This window comes from Chelmon rostratus, chromosome 21 (genome assembly GCF_017976325.1).
Source record: "Chelmon rostratus isolate fCheRos1 chromosome 21, fCheRos1.pri, whole genome shotgun sequence".
Lineage (NCBI taxonomy): Eukaryota > Metazoa > Chordata > Actinopteri > Chaetodontiformes > Chaetodontidae > Chelmon > Chelmon rostratus.
This window is the reverse complement of record NC_055678.1, coordinates 3674695-3695182: the sequence shown is the minus strand read 5'-3', so window position 1 is coordinate 3695182 and position 20488 is coordinate 3674695. Positions and strand designations below refer to the sequence as shown.

Sequence of the window (20488 nt, the reverse complement as noted above, 5' to 3'; positions counted from 1 at the left end):
GTCATCGTGCCAAAAAACTTCTGTACTGAACTAATAATATAATAAACTACATTAATATGGTACAATTCATGTATAAAATGCAACATCTAGTACTTAACATAAAAGCAGATAATAAAGAGATTTATTGATTAACTAGTAAAAAAAAGGAAAAGTATAATTGAGCTGAAAAGCAGGACCAGGTGAAACAACCATCCGGTAAAAAGCCTTCAGGAGGCAGCAGTGTGCATCAGCCTCTCTGAACCTTTCAGTTCTGACCTCAGGAACAATCAAACCACAGCTGGAGCACTGTGGACAGATGTTGATGGCATGTCACACCTGTGCAGGAAGAAGTCAGGAAACGTGACAGGTGAGTAGTTGAGACCTAAATGAAGGGCGGGTGTAAAGATGAGTGTGGGCACCAGAAGTAGGGGGATACAGAAGAGGTAGAAACATTGGCCACCATGTTGGCAGAGACTCTGTGGAGCTTCTCCAGGTGATGAAACACTAAATCAGCATTAAAGTCCATTTGTTTCAATGAGTCCACAAAGTAGCTGCGTCAGGACTGAAACAAACCTTTAACTTTTTCTAACTAACATTTACAACTAAACACAACAAATGTGTCTCCATTAGATCCCATCTTTACAATAAGAAACACTTTGATCAGGATCTTAATCATCCATCGTTACCAAACACAACTAGCTCTGTCTCAGGTCCATTAATGTTCAGAGTTTATTTGTCCCCATGAGGCGTCATCATCTGCATCTGTATCTCAGTATCTCATCTGTGGGCATGGTAGGGCTTTGTTAAAATGAAGGAGTGAGATGCAACAAAAGATGGAACAAGATCTGGAACGTTGCAGTTCATGGTGCAAAATGTCAAAGTGCTACGCTGATGACATCCAGGTCTATCTAGCTGTTGATCCTGATGACCAGAGCCCCCTTTACTCCCTTAAACACTCTGCCCTAAATCTACTTCACTGTCTCAGCGTGTTACCCTTCACGCAACAAACATGAGTGTTATCATGTACCCTGATCCAACTTTCCAGCCAGATGTGAAGAACTGAAGAATGTTTGGTCTTTTAGAGATCATGACAAAGGTCCCACAGATGCACAGAAGCTGGTAAACATCTTTATTATAAGTTGGTTAAACAGCTGCAGGACTGTCCAAAGGTCTCCCAGAATGTGCTAATGACATATCTCCTGCTTGTTTTCAGGCTGCAGAGCTGTTCCAATTAATTACAGCCAAAATCAACATGAAAGTCCACTGCTGAGCAAATTACATCTATGCCTCTCGGCCAAGGGCTGCGCGAACCAGGACAGACAGGCAATAAAGAGCGAGTGCGAGTGAGAACTTCAGCTCATCACATTGTGGATCTCTGCAGGAAGCCACCATGTGTGCGACAGTGTTCCTGATGACAGCTGTGCTAACCTGTAAGAACTATTTTACCTTACATTTCATGAATTTGTATTGGTTGAGACAAACTGCACTTTCAGTCCAGGAGCAGTTTATTAACTGCCTCCACACAGAATCTTCACCCTGATCTGACGGAACTACGTGGACGTAGAAACATTCAGGGTCTCTCGGCCGCTGCAGGCAGTAATGTTGGTTGAAGGATGTAGGAGAGGCTGTCAGGAGGTGTTCAACACCTGTAAAGTGACAGTGGGATTGATATGAAAGTGGACTGAGCTGCACACCTGTTCAGATCTTCTAGTGGAGGAGTTTGATGAATTATATCAGCAGGAATAATTGTGTGCTGCTGAGAGAAAATGATGTTATCTAATAAAAAATTATTCTCAGCGGTACAGTCCTGACTGGTTTTCCATTATAATAGCGGTTTGACCATGAAACAACACATTTTACTCTGTGTGGGAATTAAAAAGAAGAAACCCAGGCAATGAGGCAATGCTACAGGTTTAAAAAAGGATTGTAGCTGTGTTGAACTGTGATCTGGAGCCCTGTCTCCATCATCATCAGTGTCACCCTTCTTCTCTTCTCCTGTTACAGCGGTAATTTTATCCAGCGATGGTTATGAGTTCGGCCCGATATGCTGCAGTAACCCCACCAACAACATCCGAGGATCAGACATTTTTGGAATGGGACATTTTGGAGCTAAAAGGTAATGTTCTAATGGGTCTTCCATCCGTTGATGTCTTTGGTGTTTTAATGACAGGGTTAAAACTGAAAAATAAGCAACCATTTCCTCACGTTGACCTCATTTACACTGAGTCACTTCATGTGTCGGCTGATCTCTGAACAGTTCACAGTGAACGCCACCGAGCAGCACTGAAATCTGAATGTTTAAACCACTTCTGGAGGAGCTCTGAGACTCGGTCCAGCCACCTCCTTCAGGACTGGAGTGGCCTGATTCTGATTCACACGTAGTCCAGAAAACAAAGACTGGAATCAGAGACGCACATATGTGACTGGATGTAAATGAAAGAGTCTGAATCCTTTCAGTGAGAAGCTGAAGCTTGCTGTTGGCCGTCATGAACGCAAACGTTTGTTTTCAGAGGGAGCAGGACACATGCAGGAGTTGATATTGAATGTGAGGATGGTTCAGACGTCTACGCTCCGCTGGACATGACAATCACCCGCCGGTCTATACCTTACAGCTCCGGCAAGGCCGCCATCAATAACGGCATCGCCTTCGAAGCCTAAGGTCTGACAGGTTTCATGACATTTACACAAAAACAACAAAGTTTTTTCCTTCTGTAGTCGTGTCTGTCGGCCCTCTGAAACATCTCAAACTGTTGGATGATTGTGATGAAATGTGGTTCACACATTCATGTTGCACTCAGGATGAACTGTGGTCTAGCGCCACCATCAGGTCAACATGTTCATGTGTCCAACACTTTGGTTTGTTTCCATCAGCTTCAGCTGGACTTTGTGCACTAATGAGCAAATGCTAGCATGCTAACATGCTAAACTAAGATGGCAAACACGCTAAGCATTATACCATTAACCATTATAGTTGCTCAAGCAGGCATTTGTCTCAAAGCAAAGCTGCTAGCAGGATATAGACTCCGAGGCTGTTTCCAAACCTACTTTGTGTTTGAGGAATCCTTCTGACTGCATGAAGCTGTAAAACTGTCAGAAGGAATGCACTCATGACGGGTCGCCTACGCACCTCAATGAGCCAAGGAGTTTTTAGAGGTGTGGACAGCAGCTGGTGGTCACAGGGACAGCTAGAAGAACAATAAGCAGTGGACAGGAAATGTATTGTTCCATGTAGTAGAAACATCTGCATGATTACAGTCCAGTTGTCACTGTCATCTATGAAAATGCAGCATTATTGAACCATGCCATTTAAGTATAATAATAAGTATAACCCTGCAATAATATTAATGAATTGATTTTCAGTTCTCATTCATATCCTCCCAGTAATGTTTCTGCTGGGTTGTGCTGCTTTGGCCCGTCTCTTGCAGACATGTGCTTTAAACTGTGGTACATTCGTCCGGTGAAGACCTCGGGGACTGTGAGGAAGGGAGAGCTGATCGGCACCATGCTGCCCATGCAGAGCGTTTACGCAGGCATCACCTCACACGTTCACTTTGAGAAGTGTGACAAGACGGACCCGACGGACGTCATCAGCACTCAGAATCATGTGTCCAACCGCAATTTCTGCAACTGTGGACAGTAGTTTGGTGAAGACCAGTTCTTGCCGTTTGAGTGGGGGCAACATTGGGTTTAACCATAGATCAAAGAAAACTGATTGATTCATGTGTTTCAGCCACGATGGTGAGTTATCAATAAAAGAAAAGCATCAACTCTAATTGCTTTTATTTGTTGAGGCCAAATAATAAATTTCATTTCACCAGTGCGCCAAAATAATTTTTCCACATTCACACTTTTGCTTTTCATGGTGCTACAACAGCAGGAGGTGAACAGAAGCAGCAGAGTGGAGAAACGATCAGTATTTAAACTCAGCGATATTGATCATTAAATGTAAACAATGTGTGGACTTTGCTCTGAACTCAAATGAACTCCAGTGATTTTCCAGGTGTTGGAGAGTTTCACTGCATGTGATGAAGCCTTCAGGGTCTCAGAGGGAGCTGTGTGACATCTGATAAATGTCCTCGAGTGACATCACTCAAGTCGGCGTCAGCTGAAGACTGCGAGTCTGAAACTGAAACAGATCTGTTGGTGTGGAGTCAGAGAGAAGCGAGCTGAGCAGACCTCTGTATGAGCTGCAGGCTACATTGGCTGCTGCTAGTATAACGCAGCACTTTCTGGCATACAACTGTCAAGGGTTAAGGTGCATTGTGGGAAATGTAGGATGCAGGTTTCAACAAAGAAGAACATGAGGAAGAAAAGAGGCAATCTCTCTGGTTCAGCTGTTTTTATGACTTTTTAAATAAATTGTCGAGTCTGACGGTGGTAACAGGGCTGTGATGACAAATCTGACTTTTAAGCCACATTTCAAACAGGTTTACACTCACTTCACATGCACACTCACATAACAGTCCTACGGTATCATGTGCAAAGTTGAGCACATCTTGGCTTTTAACCAGGAAAACAAAGTGGACCAGCTGAGAGTCTGACAGAATGAGTGGGGTCTTTGTTTGCAGATGCCTGGTCGGATTCGACATGTTTAATCTGTGTTGGAGTTGGGTCACTTTGTCATGTGATCAAACAGGACGTACGTAGTATGAGCACGGTCAGCATTTTCAAGTTTCAAAGACGCATCCTGCATGAACATTCTGAACATGGCTGCAGGTTTCATTGAGCTGTTTTGTCCATGTTGCCTAAAAACTCTTTTTTTAACCCTGTCAACACAAACGAATGGCTGCATCATGTCGTTAAGGTGCATTCCCATCTTCCTTTTTTGCTTTGATATTAACCAACCTTTTCCTGTAAAAACATCAAAATGAACAGAAACAAGGCAAAACAACACGAACAATAAAGGACAAACACTCAACAATCATAAAAAAAATATCTTCAGTAAAATTCAAATTACAAGGACAAAAAAAAAATAATGACTACTACTACTATGTCTATTTTCCTAATGATTAGCACTAATTGACATTATTCTGGACAGGAAATTATGGACTTTTATTTATGTTTTTGTGGCCTATAAGGAGTCAGATAAAATATCTGAATTTTAAATGTGTTCAAGCTTTTAACTTTAGTGTCTTTTTCTAACCCTGTGCCACCAAACATTTGAATACTTTGTGTTCTGAGTTTGTCTGATCTCAGACTGGATTGTCAGTCAGCTCACACTGAGGCTGTAAAACTACTCAGAGGTGTCAAACCTAAAAACCTGAGACAGAAACAGAGTCTGAATCCATTGCCGTCATTCTCTCCACATCTGTATGTGAGCTCTACTTGTGATGTCTGACCTAAAGCTTATTACACTGTTTTCATTTACTAAAAAAACAACATTAATAAGGTTTAAAAAGGACTCAAGTTCAGGTTGTAACAGACAGAATATACCTGAAACTAAGGTCCAACTTATGACTTCCTGAGTTCTGTCTTCCAGGCAACAAGGAACGAATCATAATCCTCTGAATGTCCCCCGGGAGGACGAATCAAACTGAGGCTCTGTGGTCATCCAACATTTCTGTTTGTGCATTTTTATCTTTCAAGAATCAAGTAAAAAAGTAAAAAAGTAAGTCAAAAACAGAAGTTTGATTCAACTTGTTAAAATCAAATCTTCCTGTAAACATGAGGTCATCATTCAGCTCAGGATCCTGATTTGTTCAGTCCATCAGGTGACAGGTGAGGTTGTGTCTCTTGCTGTGGTAACAGTGCAGCTGATGGGCTCGGTCTCGGGTGGAGGAGGACGAGGATTTTGTGTTCGCAGCAGCATGGCGGCGAGGAAGAGGGTGAGGCTGCCAGCCATCATGCAGCTGCCACCGAGGTAGAAGGCAACGTCGTATGACTGACAGAAGTCGTAGAAAGAACCTGAAGAAGACGAGAGGAATGTTTAAGACAGCGAAGAGGACAGAAGCTAACTGTGATGGCGGACCTCTGCAGCAAGGTTCAAGTCTTTGCAGGTTGATGGAACGCAACTGAAACCAACCTGAACAGCTTTTGTTTCTTTTATCAAACACAAACCAAACCCAGCAGAGACCCTCTGTGTGGTTTCCAGTCCACAGACTTTCTGTCCCGGCTTACCCACGACAGGAGGACCCAGCACAAGGCCGACGCCCCCGAAGAACATCAGGATCCCGTGAGCCTCGGCGAGCTTCTCCACGCCGACCACCTGAATGGTGACATACGGCGTCAGAGCCCAGTTCCCGCTCTGGAAGCCCAGGACCGCCGACAGCACCTGGAGCTGCAGGTACGAGCTGAAACACAGCCAGAAACAAAGATGCTGTTTAACACTTTTCACTCCTTCACTCGTGGTTACTGTCATTATTATTCAACACAAAGGCCATGTTTTCTAGACAGGTTGTATCAGATCAGACAAACCACACTGGTACCAGATACTGAACCACGGTACTACACACTGTACCACGGTACATTTAACCTGCTGTACTTCATGTCTGTTCCACTGTTACTGGTCCTCTGTGTCTCACCTTGTGAGGGGGATAAGTAGCACTCCCAGCCCGCTCACTCCCATCGTCAGAGCATACAGGAGGAAGCTGTCGACTCGTGGCACGTCAGCAATGACACCCAGAACCAGTTTGCCGACACCAGACCCAATGGAGTTGAGGGAGACCAGGGAGATGGAGGTGATTCCCTCACTCACCCCAGAGCTCCGCGCCATGTCCTCCAAGAACACCTGAGGGGGGAAGCCACCTGGACGAGGAGAAACAGGTGAGGAGGTTCAGCTGGTGGACGACTGAGAGCTGCATCATTTCAGAATAATCACGAGGGAAAAAAAACTGCCGAGAACATGAAAACTGGAAATGTGTCTCTTCCGGTAGAAGAATGAAACCTGATTCACTAATAACACCGGTAGAAGAGTAAAGAGACTGACCGACACTAAAGAGGAAGAGAGAGATGCACAACGCCATGAGGACTCTGTCCTGAAGGAGAGACAACATGGAGGACAAACATCTGAGGGGAAGAAAGTTTGAACACATTCAGTCAAATTATAATCATCAAGGAGCATTTTCTTCTTCAAACAGCCGGCAGAGAGACAGACAGACAGATAAAGAGACAGAGAGAGAGACAGAGGACACCGGAGGGCTCTAAGCTGCCACTATGTTTTGAACAACCGAGCAGCATCAGCAGTGTTTAATTGTTGTCTGTCTGTCTGTGTGCTATACTCACTGTGAATAATGACTCATCTTGATCTTAATCATCATGATGAAGGCTGAACAGCTGAACAAGCTCTTCCTCCTGACCAGCAGCTCATTGGTTTCCACGGTGATAACTGGATCTTTGGCTGAAGGCTTCTGATTGCCCGGCTCCTCCTCCCGCCGAAGCTTCTGCTCCTTGGCTGCCCGCTCCAAGATGGCAGCACGCTGCTTGATGTAGTATTTGGATTGGGTTAAAGGTCGCATTGGGCCGGCACACGCCACCACGTTGAGCGCCAACGCTCCGACGATGAGCAGGCAGCCGTCCAGACCGAACCGCTCAATGAGCTCGATCTGCAGCGTGCCGTACAGGAAGCCGCCCACACTCGTACCTGAGGAGCACAGACAGGTGATGTCAGCTGAACACTGAATGGAAGCAGCGAGAGCAACAGCTCTTTGTTAGTTTATCTACAGTAAATTACAGCTGAAACCATTTTTTTAAGTCATTGATAACTGCAGATGTTTGCGTGTTTCAGCAAAATGTGAGAACTTTCAGATTTTCCTGGTCTTACAGGAAATTAAAAAAAAATTGGGCTTAAGATTGTTGGTTGGACTAAATAAGCCATTTTAATTTAAACTTCACCTGTACGGAACAATGAGGGACACTTTTCACTATTTTCTGATGTTTTATAGAATAAACAATTTATTGACTAACCGAGAAAATAATCAGCAGATTAACTGATACATGAATATAGCAGTTAGCTTCAGCCCTGTAGGTATTTAATATTTCACCACCAGGATTTGACCTTTTCAATAACATTAACTTGCCTCACAGCAAAGTGAAGCTTATGTCAAGAGGAAAAGTTGATTATGTTGTTCATATCACACTGTATATAGCACATTTCCCCCGTGATTAATAAAACTAAATGAAAAAGAAAAAAAAAATTAACAAGATGTTCATCAGTTTTGTTCTTCTCAAAACTGAGATATTGTTGGACTTCTGTCAGACCATACACTGATTCACATTACAGTTATACACACACTTTTAGGAGTTACCAGTGATTCTTCATCACTGCCCAGTAAATAAATAAATTATCTTAGAATGATTCAGTGTTAAGAAAGTGACTCTAAAATAGGGTTCCATGACTTGTTCATTGATTGTTGTGCTGCTTGCAGACAGGAAGCGTAACAGACGTACCTGTGGTCATTATCCCCAGTGCCAGACCTCTCCTCTTGTCAAAGTAGAGACAGGTGATGGTGACGGTGGCAGCGTACAACAGACCAACACCAACACCTGAGACACAAAATACACACAGAGGATGTAATTCAGTTTCCATTACTGCAGCCTCACTTCATTCACAACTCTAATATAAACAGTATAACAGGCGGGGACACCTGTCAGTCCAAGTGAACTAGAGCTGCCAAGAGACGTTTCGAGTTTAAGACACCGACCATGTTGTTGTCAGTCTCTCTCCATCATTTCCTCTCATCTTTTTACAGGTGCTAACTAATAAAGAGCTCATAAAGATATGCCACAAAACAGACAACAAATCAATCATTATTTGTCACCTTTTTCTTTCTCAGTTGACTAAACAATGATTTGTTTTATAAAAACGTCCAGCTGAGGCTGATGGGAATTCTGCAGGTATTTGCTCATAAACTAAAGTACTGGACCATATCAAAATGTTGACCTGATGATGGTGCTGGATGAAAGGTGAGAGGATCGTCAAAGTTATTACAGTTCATTTTTTTTTTTAATATTTCCATCTCTGTGGGAACTGAGAGCCACATATGGGGCTGAGTATCGATCAAAACCTTTCGATGCTGGTACCAATACCATAACTTCAATACAGATTTCTGAATGCTATTGTTTTCAATGCTAATTTTATGAAATCTGTTTTATCAAAAAGAAAATTACATGACACATTTCAGTAAAATTACTGAGCTCAAAGGAGGAAGCTGTTGAGACACCTGGGAGCAGCTGGAGAAACTGTTCTTACTCTGCACACATTAGTCAACCTGGATACTGGACTAAAGTGAGGGAACTGAAGGAATATGTGGACTATATACAAAACATAAATAACTGTCAAAAACTGATAACAAACAGCAGAGGACAGTACTGTAGCGTCCAGTCTGCTAATCCAACGTTGGTGGATGGAAACAGTGACAAAATGAGACCTCTTACTTTCTCTATGCTAAGCACAAAGCAGCTAGCTGGGTCTTACAATCCATCCACCTGTCAACTTCAGGTGCAGTGAACTCATCTTCAGGTTGCAGCTGGAGTGTGCAGCTATATCATTTAGGTAAAGATATAAACAAATTTAATTGGACGTCCTTATTTTCTAAAACATCACTGGATGCTGCAGCATTAACTCATTAACTTCACAAACAGAGAGCATCCTCTGATTTAGCCTCAGTCTTACCGACCACGATGCTGTAGGAGAAGATGAGGAAGGGGACGCTGGGAGTAAAGGCGCTGAGCATCAACCCCCCGGCCACCATCACACCACTGAAGACGGTGACGGGCCGAGCTCCGAAATTCAGCACACAAACACTGCAGATAGGAGCTGAGGGGGGGCAGGGCGAGAGGTGATGAGAGGAATAAACAAGGGATGAGGGTGAAGAGATGAGAAGAAACAGAACTGGAAAGACTTATGAAGCCAGAAATAAATGGTTAAAAAGATGCAGGGATCAGGAAGGGAAGGAAGTTCTGGAAAGGGGATGTAGACATGGTATTGAGAAAGGTAAATCCAGTGACCCGATATTCATGTTTTCTATGTGGCTGAGATGTTTTAGAGGTCCCCTCCAGACAAGTTACAGGAGTATAGCTAACAAGAACCTCTGTCCGATGTGGGTGCACACAGACACACAAAGACAGACACAGACAGACAAACAGACACACACACACACAGACACACACACACACACACACACACACACAGACACACACACACACAGACACACACACACACACACACACACGTTCCTCACCCACTATGAGTCCAATCCCGTTCACCAGTGAGCCCACAAAGGCAGTCAAGGCCTTCCCCTCCTGGAACGCAAGCAGCCACTCGGGGTAGAGGACACCCACCGACGTAGGAGAGCCGTATCCCAGCAACAGTGCGAGAAAGCTGCACGCCACAACCACCCAACCCCACCCACCGTCGAGGGCCGGGGGCTGGGCAGCAGGAGGGCCTGGGGCCGGCATTATGATGGGTGACCTGCGGGGACACAGCAGGACAAGCAGTCTAATGTGAAGGAAAGAGGAAGGAGACAATGAAGGGAGGACAGAGCCAGTGGGAGAAAGGATGAGAGAAAAGGTGGTGAGGAGGGAAGGATGGAAGAGGCCAAAGAGAGGAAATGTATTAGAGAACACAGCTCCAACACATCTATGATAAATATGAAAATATTGACAGAGACACATTCCTGGAACTACATGTGGGTCCTGATCAGGAGGTAGAACCCATAACCTGAAGGCTAAGAACCTGTAAGATCATGGTTCTAGGTTCTGACTTGCATTTCAACTGTATTTTACAAGAGTGTTCTAAATCTGAATCATTTAAATGTGGAGACAGCTTTAAATAAACACCAGAGACTGGGACAGACATGGCCATTTTTAAAGAAGCATTTCACCATTGGAAAGATGGTCTTTTCATAAAACTGGGCTGTCTATAAACAGAGATGTGGCAGACAGTCCTGTAAACTATGATACGAATAGTTAAACTTCATGAACATCTACTGCAGGTTACAGGTGGTTGACTGCCTCGTAGTAAATTTAACATCACATCTATGAGGGGAACAGACTGAAGAAGACTCTGTACACTGAACTGAGATAGCGCTTGTTATGAGGGGCAACCTTCAGCACGATCTGTGTTATACCTGATTGTTAAACAGAGTGTACTGAAGGTCCACGGCTGTGGCAGATAACTTGTATCAAATCATACCACCTGACCCTGGTGGCTAACATAGATTTTAATTGTATTCACTTTTACACACATTCATTAACTGACGGTTCAAATAATCAAAAATGACACAAAGACAAAGTAACTGTCCATTTAGAACAGAGTATGTAAATCGCTCGTGAACTGGAGGCAACAGCTAAAATAACAAGAAGAGGTGGTGTTAGCATCTCTGGTAACCGAGGAGACACCTTTCAAACAGCTGCAGGTCTGTGGAGGTGTTAACAGCAGTAATATCAGTCTGATCGTTTAACCCTCTGATTACAACAGCAAACAGGAGTCTGTTGACTCAAGATGTTTAAGAAGCAACAGCTGAGGTCAGAGGTCACTACAGAACAGACAGTCAACACTCCTCTTATGAAACTGCATGTCCCATCATCTACTGACAGCTTTAACATTTTCAGAATCAGATCAGAATAAGCTTTACTGGCCAGGTATGTAATGTATGCACATACAAGGAATTTAACTCCAGCTTAAAGACTGCACTGAACGAAGACAAAAGGGTGATGATAATGATAATATCATCATTATCATCAGCTTGATGTTAAACTTGTTATTGAGGAAGAAAAAACAGGAAAAAGTTTATCTGAATAAAGAGCGCCTAATTTTCACCTCTTTGTTCTGGTAATTCACACACACGCGCACAAGCACGCATACACACACACACACACACACACAGTTCAGATGCTCTGACTTTGGGCTGTTTCTTCAGTTGTTCTGTCGCCTCGGAATAACTTTTCTCAGCTTCGGGCGTGTTTGCTCCTCTCCTTTTGTCATCAAACAACAACAACACTAACACACAAAAGAACAACGGTGACGTGAGCTAACCTTACCCGGCTAACTCAGTTCGCTGTCGGTGCGCTGCGCTCCTTCCTCCCGCTGCCCCTCCACCGACAAACCTCAAACTCTCTTCATCTTCATCGCCCTTATCTCGGTGCTTTCACAGCATGGCCATCTCCAGCTCCGCCATCCTCCCGCTGAGAGAGTGAGTGACCTGCAACAGGAGGGGGCTTTTGTAGTACAGAAACCGGTTTGAAGCCGTTCCTGCTGGTCTTACTGCTGCGCGAGACCCCCGCGACCCAGGGCCGCGCGACCTTTTGCTCCGACTGTGCGCGCGTGCTCGTCAGATGTAAATGAGCGTGTCCTCCTGTCAGGGGCCCAGGGCCTCCGCCTACAGGTGGAAGAAGTACTCACATACCGAGGTAAAAGTCCCAGTACGACAAGAACATGTAGAAATACTCTAACATGAAACTCTACAACAGTAGCATTCAGCCAGTTCCTAGCTAACATTACTGTTTCATTACAAATGTCTCCTGTGCGTTTCACTTTCAGGCTTAAATAAACGTGTCCAAGATACTCAGAATGAACTGAAGCCTCTCTTGTCATATTGTGTAAATTACCACTAACAGACGGTATCAGACGAGACTTTATTAATCCCCAGCCGGGGGAATTCGGGTGTAACAGGCAGCAGGCAATAGTAGTAGGAAAAGATAGCAACTGAAAAGAAAAATACAAAATAAAAGCCGAAGTATGTACAATATCCATTGGTAACTGATGGGTTATCAAATGCGTTGTACCTTGAAATACGGCCCGATGTCCCTCCTGATTTTCACTATCATTGTCTTTTTAGTTGCTGATCGTCAGGTGACGGTGAAATGAAATGATTTGTCAGATTAGCTTCGTAACCCCTGACCAGGAACTGATCAGGAGACATTCTGCTTGAGTTGAATTTCCTGCCCTGAGCGTGACGTCAGAGGAAAATGGCCGCCGTGTGATTTCGATCTGTTGCTAATGAAAATCAGGCAGTAATCATGTTCTTTGACAAGGTCTGAAACATTACGTTTAGTCACGTTCACTCACAATATATCATTTCATCATTATGAAGTTGTCTCCAGTACAGTTGTGCTCATAAATGTACGAACCCTGGGCAGAATTTGTAAGATGTATGTTGTTCTTATAAAAACTGACTGATCAATCACATTTCTTTTATTTTTAATGGAATTCAAATTAAACTATAAGACATGACAGAATGGAACAATCCTTAAACAACACAACAATAAAGAAAATACTAAGCTCTTGCCTGTAGAAATGTTTGCAGACCTTTAGTTCTTCATATTGAGTGTTGACCTTTTTAGCATCACTGCATCACTTGCAGTCCTTTGTGATGGTTGTGGATGAGGCTCTAATTTCTCAGGTGGTGAAGCTGCTTCATTCTTCTTGACTCTCCTGTACATTCTTTGGTTGTCTTGTGTGAACTGAACATTTGAGATCTCCTCAAAGCAGCTCAGTGATCCTGAGGTCAGGAGACTGTGATGGTCTCTCCAGAACCTCCCCTTGTTTGGCCTTGTGTTCTGGATCATTGTCCTGTTGAAAAGTCAAATGGTGTCCCATGTGCAGCTTCCAGGCTGATGAATGCAAGCTGTCCTCCAGTATTTTCTGATAACATGCTGCATCCATCTGTCCATCAGTTCTGACTGAAGGCTGCACCATAGGGAGGGTGGACTTCTCATCGGAGTCCTTGTTGAGTCCAAACACAGATTTTATGTTTGATGGTCAGAAAGTTCAGGTTTGGTCTCTTCACTCTAAATGACTTCATTCCAGAAGTTTTCCAGGCTCATCTCGGTGCTGTTTCACATGTTGAAGCAGGCTGTTTTGTGGCATTGGTGCAGGAGAGTCTTTTTTCTGATAACTTGACTGTGCAGCTCATTTTTGTTTAAGACTAGACTACTAAGACTAGTTTTGTTTAAAACATTAACAAAAATGAACATAAAGGAGCAACAGCTCTGACAGAATGCTAAAGACGTCTGTGTATTGTGTGTTGTGAGATATCTACTGAAGTTATAACGTTGATTTCATCTTATCTTAAACACTCGTGTTGTTTCGGTTTTCTACATTCTTCCTCTATTCTGTTACAGCCATGTGTGACATAGCTTGTACCGCCAACTTGTACGTAGATGGAGATTCGTAGATGGAAACAAGGCTACTGTTATAAGAGTTGTTACTAGTGAAACCAATTTCCAAGTGGTTGTCAGCATCATTTTTTAATTATCACTCCCCAAAAGTTGATTTTAACACTGTTTCTCACGAGTTTGCTTTGTAAATTTATCCCACAATTATGAAAGATTATGAATTTAGACTTGCTTTAGAATTAAATCAGCAGAAATGAATTTTGAATGTGGATGGAGATTATTTCGCAACAGGAAACATTGTGTTTTTATTTTTCCGCTCAGGGGATTTACAGTAAATCTCATCCAAGATCATCAGACATTCTGGGACTTCCTCATATCAGAGCTTCAAGTGCTATCAGTTTACACTGCAGTAGATTTTATCATCTAGAAACAACACCTGTGAAGCAGGTCTTTCAGCAGATGCTGCTTTTCCTCGTTGGAGATGACCTTCCTCTCCCTTCTCAAAACCTGGTCTGAATTAGCACCAACGCTGCAGAGGTGTGTGCCATATTTTTAATTAAACAACATGAGATCATGTTCCAACTGGTACCAGTCTTCCTCTTCCTCCTTGCTCCAGTGTTGACCAGTTGCACCAAACCCATCCTACCAATGGACTGCAGTGACATGGAGGGTTGTGATAAAGCGTTGATATTGGATGCCCTGGGAATGAGACCGGCCTGGTATAACCAGTACAGCTACCAGATATGAGGGTTTTGTTGCACCGAGTAAGAAGAGAATGTTCCTGGAACAGCAACACTAAATAAATATACAGGTTACAAATGTACCGCTCAGAGGATTTACAGAAAAAATCATCCAAGCTCATCAGGCATTCTGGTACTTCCTCATATCAGAGCTTCAGGTGCCATTAATCTACGCTTCAGCAGATTTTATCTGGAAACAGCACATGTGAAGCAGGTCTTTCGGCAGAGAGTCTGACAGTAGTGCGTTCCCTCACCCTCCATTCATTACCCCTCTTCTCCTCTGTGGTACTTTTTAAATGTGCTTGGAGGGAGGGGTCCAGCAGATTTTAAAGGTGTAGTTACTTTTTAAAAATTTGCAGGTCCCACAGTTGGAAACACACGCAGCAGTATTGAGGTCTGGATTCAGAGCGCTGGATTCATCCTCCAGAGTTCATCAGACTGTTGGCCGAGGACGCGTCACTCTCTCGCTCGCTGCCTTTGGTCTGAGCTGGGTTCACTTAGCTCTTATCCTGGCTCTCTGCACTTTCTTCCTTAGGCGATTACACCACGTATGGTGGTGTTTGGTCTGGATGGTCTGGTGGTCAGAGGATGCTGCGAGCAGTGATCGTCTGAAGTTCAGCTGCACTTCATCCAATCCCTGTTCTTCCTTTTCCGACATTGATTTGTGTATTTCTGTCATAGACTGACAGCCCAGGCCCAGTTTAACCCCTTGATTGTGCAGGTTTTGGATCTGAACAGCAGTTTGATTTACCTCAGCAGGAGCTACAGCAGTGGTGGCAACAGCTGATAGAAGCTCCCACTGAAGACATTTGTCATTTTAACGGTAAAAGTGACGCTAAGCACCAGTTCGCACGAAAAGCTGCTACCTGAATGTTTTCTACACTCAGAGTGTAGAAAAGTCAGAGTGAAGAGACACCGAAGAGTCTTGAATAGGCACAAAGGTCACCTTGGGACTCTCCAAGTTCTTATTCAGTCATTTAGGTATGAGGATGTGTTGCTGATAACAGTTACTGTAGTTGACCAATGACAAACCTCATTCCATCCAACTCAACAAACTGAGCTGTAGAAGATGATGTCGGGGCAAACACTAACCCCCACCTGTACCTCGGCCTGATTTGTGATTGGTTGGACTTGTGTGACATCACAGTAGCTTGTGTAGATATAAGTCGTGAAGCTGTGAGAGTGTGACCGACAGAAGGAGGAGCAGCAGTTTGTCTCTGTTTCCTCTGAAGGTGAAGCCTCTTCAGTTCAACCTGCAGGTGAGTTCAGACAGGTAAACATCCAACCAGGAGACATCAGCGAAGCAGTGAACGGAGCTTTGGAGTGATGGAGTTTTGTAATTGTCTCTTCATAACCTCTGAGGAGTCCTCTTTGGCTTTTGTGATGTGATTGTATTGTGATGATTTAGAACAGAACTATTGAACACTAAAGTTTGAAATCATTTTTAGGATTTGAATAAAAACTCGTCAGAGATCCAGACAGACTGACACCAGGATTTTCAACACCTCACTTCAGCAGAACTCTGACCATGAAGGTAAATTTGTAAATTCATACACCTTTCTGTCTTTTTCTATCTGCGTTAGCTCTGCATGCTGACGCCTTCACTGAGGTTCTCTGACATCCTGATGACAACACATGAGAATCAATTAAATGGAACTTGACTTTCTTTTTTACTCAGAAAGCTACTGTAACATCACACACTTATATTACATTAAATTAAAGGTAAAATTTCCAAACCAGTGCAGAAGCTTCACACCTTGCTGCATGTAAAAATGACAACCTCTCCTCTGTTGCAGCTGGTACAAGTCGCCCTCCTCCTCCTGGCTCCAGTGTTGACCAGCTGCAGCAAGCTCTACTATCCTGTGGACTGCAGTAGCATCCATCAAAAAGACAAGAGCCTACCCAGCGGAGTGTACACCATCTATCCCATTGGACCTACGTCCGCCGTCCAGGTACACTTCCCCTTCTCTCAGATGCAGGTTGCCCTTCAGATGATAAAGGTGTTGGTTCAAAGATGAGATAGTCAACAGGTGAAGGCAGTGAGATCATCTCTGACAGAAACACAAGTTAATTTAGTTACAAGTTCTCACTGAAGCTTCTGATACAACAGATACAAGCAGTTGTAGTTGTAGCAGCAGTGGTAGTCATAGTACTGCTTACAAAATGTTTGAGTATACTGAGGAAAGTATTTGCAGCTTGATCCCATTTACTAATGAGTGTGTGTTTGTGTGTAGGTGTACTGTGACATGAAGTCAATAGGAGGACAGTGGACGGTGAGTTTTCATTGAAGTCGACTTAAGATAAAATAAGACTTTATTAATCCCATGCTGGGGAAATTAAATTGTTACAGACATCAAGGAATGAAAGAGACATAGAAAGACAATAAAAAAGAAAACATAGTCTATAATATAGAAATGTATAGTATAAAGTCACAGCAAACTGGTTTTAAGTATTAACATCTGGTTGATTGCAGTCTTGGTTCTCTGAATGTTCTCTGAGGTTCTCTCCAATCTGTTAGACAGTCCATATGCACAGGGAACGATACCCCCATTGTCCAGGTACTTAAAGTCTGTGGATATTCTTACAGCCAAAGCGGCTTGCCAGGCCATACCCGACAGACTAAAACAAGACACAAGATAGGCGGAGTTGCCATGTCGGTTTGCAAACTGCAAGTCTCACTGAAGGAGAACAAAGGTACCTGCAAGAGGCAAAGACCATACCTGTGAAACACAGCGACCACTCAGGTGCCTTCTCTTGACCTCAAGGACAAAAGCATTCAAATGTCCAGAAGGGACATGGACATTACTTGAGGTTTGGTGTGAAGGCAAAAGACTCCAGGTGCAGGACCTTCACTCGCTGCATGGATGCAGTTGTTGTGCCAATGAGAAAGGTCTGGTAATGCTCAACAACGTCAACCATTGGCTGGTCTGGCCAAACTGACTTGTGCAGATTAAAGTCCATATTGTGTGGTTGGTATGCCTCTTGTCCATGCGTGACAGACTGGAGAGATATCATATGACAGAGAATAAATTCAGCCAGACTGTTAAAATGATTATGAAAGAAGTAAAATAACGGTGTAACCATTAGCCGTTAACCTCCATCCTGTCCCCTCAGGTGATCCAGAGGAGGATGGACGGCTCAGTGAACTTCTACAGGCCCTGGGATCAATACAAGATGGGCTTTGGTAATGCTGCTGGAGAGTACTGGCTGGGTGAGAGATGAAACTAAACATGATGAAACAGTTACAAAACTTCATGAAACGTTAATTCTGAAGAGTAAATGCTTAAATGAGACTCTTCACAAATATTGTGTCCCCGGGCTGCAGGTTGATTGGTTTTCTTTAAGGAGCTTCATGGAGTTTTCTAGTGAACAAAGTTCTGCTCATATTCGGTGTGTTTCCACCAAAACGGATTGTGTGTATCTTTGAGCTCTAACAAACATTAAATGCATTCCTTCCTGATAAAGCATTTGTAAAGCACACAGCTGCATTGTTTACAGCCATGTGTGCAAGCTAGCAGTCTTCTTCTTCTTCTTCTTCTTCTTCACTGTCTTTGCTGCTTTATTGCACAGCAAGATGTGGTGGTAACACAGCAGAATATATCTTAATATCATAAATATATCTGAATAGAATTGAATTCTCTACATGTCTATACAAAGAGAAAAAGTGTGTGTGTCTGTGTGTGTGTGTGTGTGCAGGTCTTGAGAACATCCACCAGTTGACACGCCAGAGAAAGTACGAGCTGCTGGTCGACATGGAGGACTTTAAAGGAGTGAAAGTGTTTGCTCGTTACTCCTTGTTCTCCATCGAAGCTGAGTGTGACGGATATGCACTGCATGTATCTGGATTCACCAATGGAGGAGCAGGTGAGCATTACTGCAGGGAGGAGGCACTGCAGGGGCTTTCAGCTCCCCCTGCTGGCCGGAGGGAAACAGCAGAAATATTCATTTTGATCTTTAGAAAACAATAAAATAGTAAAAAGTGCTTGCGGATGAATTATTCTGATGTGTTCAACATGACGAATCAATCTGCAGGATCAACATCTGGTTTTCTTCCTCAGTGTCCTGATGTGACTGCATGACATCACTAAAGGTTTAGAGAAGCTGCTCAACATTACTGACCAGACCAAACTACTAAAAATATGTATTATATATGTATATAAAACAGCAACACAGCATCCAGTAGTTGGAGTGACTCTGTAGGTTTTTATTTGTCACATACTCAACATATATCTATGACATCAGCATCAAACCATGTGACAGCTTCATTTATGCAGAATTCACTCTGGCTTCTGCTTCTCACCTGTAAATCCACAGTTTTCTTATTTAGCTGGTGTCAGCGAGGGTGTACTAAGGCTCAGATCACCTGTATTCTGTGATATTTCTGTCAGCGTATCTGGTGAAAACAGATTCATGAGTGATTCTCAGCTCTGTCATCTGACACAGTTAGCAGCCTTTACTGAAGGCCCATTAGAATGAAGAGTCTGTTTTTTACATAACCTCAGACCTGCTTTGACATTTCTTTACTCACATTGACACGTTTGCATTTACTGATCAGCTGACATGTTCAGTTGGTACTGATTTATTGCTGTTGCTCTGACAGTTCCTCTTCAGCCTTTATTTACAGAGCACCAACACTACCAGTGATAGTTCTGGAAGGTGCGCTACTGTATTCTCAGTAGCGTTTGTAGTATCGTTAGTGCGGTTGTGATGTGGTTCATGTTGTGTTTCTGTAGGAGACAGCCTGACACTACACAACAGACAGAAGTTCTCCACCTTCGACAAAGACCAGGACAAATGGAATGGAAACTGTGCCAGATCATTCCTGGGAGGGTTTTGGTACAATGCTTGTCACACTGCAAACCCCAACGGGGTTTATCGCTGGGGGGCTGACAAGACCCTCTATGCTATTGGAGTAGAGTGGAGACATTGGAAGGGTTATAACTACTCTCTGAAGGCCATCAGCATGAAAATCCGTCCTGTGCTGTAGTTCTCCAGGACCCACATCCAGCAGAAGATCAGATGGAAACAGACACACAGAGTCTGATAACCCTTTACCAGAAGTCAGAGCTGGATTGTGTGTGATCAGCTGGTGGCTGTAAAATCTTCTGTCAAACAGCTGTTACCTTCACACACTGAGCTTTAAAGTCAAACTAGTTCCAACACAGCATTTGGTGGAGGTTTGAAAGCCTAAAGTGAATCATGATCTGCTGTATGGTGACAATAAATGAGAAGCTGTGCAGAACGCTGATGTGATCTGATGTCATCACTTTGTCTTCCACGTCTTTCTGTCTGGATTCTCTCTGTTCGCCTTCCTTCCTGTTCATAAACAGAAATGATCATGAATCACAAATCACACCAATGCTGCCAATCAGGTTCACGCAGGATGACCAGAGAAGGTCCAGGGCCCACCTCCCGTCTTCTGATTTTTTCATGTGTGTCTCTTTTCAGTGACGCCTGTTTTTATGCTGTCAGGTGTTACAGGTGTTCAGTTTCAACTTCCTGTTTTGGTGTGAAGAGGCCGGGTTGGAGGGAGGGGCAAACACAGGGTGATTTACATATATGCATACTAATGAGAAAACGTTACTCCCCTGGAGCCCTGGTCTGCTTTGAAGCCCCTGACATGACCACACAACTAGCATACAGCATTAGCCTCATGGGTTCACCTGAAACTCAAAAACTACAAGTAAGTTAAGTCTGACGTTATGCTGGTTTGG

General features: G+C 43.5%; 2 protein-coding genes and 1 pseudogene across 2 annotated transcripts; 2 read left to right on the top strand and 1 right to left on the bottom strand.

The window, feature by feature from the left end:
• The first annotated feature begins 306 nt into the window (after positions 1-306).
• Positions 307-3619, top strand: LOC121625252 (annotated as a pseudogene).
• A 460-nt stretch (positions 3620-4079) lies between these two features.
• Positions 4080-12768, bottom strand: LOC121624974 (monocarboxylate transporter 9-like). Its single transcript, XM_041962968.1, has 10 exons — positions 12703-12768; positions 11959-12119; positions 10158-10414; positions 9590-9733; positions 8365-8460; positions 7201-7558; positions 6905-6984; positions 6501-6723; positions 6097-6269; positions 4080-5883 (listed from the first exon to the last, which is right to left on the bottom strand). Exons 3-10 carry the CDS (start codon positions 10372-10374, stop codon positions 5687-5689), a joined length of 1488 nt encoding a protein of 495 aa, XP_041818902.1. The 5' UTR covers positions 10375-10414; positions 11959-12119; positions 12703-12768; the 3' UTR covers positions 4080-5686.
• A 3122-nt stretch (positions 12769-15890) lies between these two features.
• Positions 15891-20016, top strand: LOC121624741 (microfibril-associated glycoprotein 4-like). Its single transcript, XM_041962596.1, has 7 exons — positions 15891-16033; positions 16223-16308; positions 16571-16726; positions 17009-17047; positions 17889-17985; positions 18471-18638; positions 19508-20016. Exons 2-7 carry the CDS (start codon positions 16303-16305, stop codon positions 19759-19761), a joined length of 720 nt encoding a protein of 239 aa, XP_041818530.1. The 5' UTR covers positions 15891-16033; positions 16223-16302; the 3' UTR covers positions 19762-20016.
• The last annotated feature ends 472 nt before the right edge of the window (positions 20017-20488 follow it).

Excerpts from the sequence above, each read along its gene's own strand:
- LOC121624974 (XM_041962968.1), bottom strand. The coding sequence starts at position 10,374 with ATGCCGGCCCCAGGCCCTCCTGCTGCCCAGCCCCCGGCCCTCGACGGT. Across the intron at positions 8,461-9,589 it reads CTCCTACAGCATCGTGGTCG|GTGTTGGTGTTGGTCTGTTG; the intron begins GTAAGACTGAGG and ends TTTGTGTCTCAG. Across the intron at positions 6,724-6,904 it reads TCTCTTCCTCTTTAGTGTCG|GTGGCTTCCCCCCTCAGGTG; the intron begins GTCAGTCTCTTT and ends CTCCTCGTCCAG.
- LOC121624741 (XM_041962596.1), top strand. Across the intron at positions 16,727-17,008 it reads GACCTACGTCCGCCGTCCAG|GTGTACTGTGACATGAAGTC; the intron begins GTACACTTCCCC and ends GTTTGTGTGTAG. Across the intron at positions 17,986-18,470 it reads TGCTGGAGAGTACTGGCTGG|GTCTTGAGAACATCCACCAG; the intron begins GTGAGAGATGAA and ends GTGTGTGTGCAG.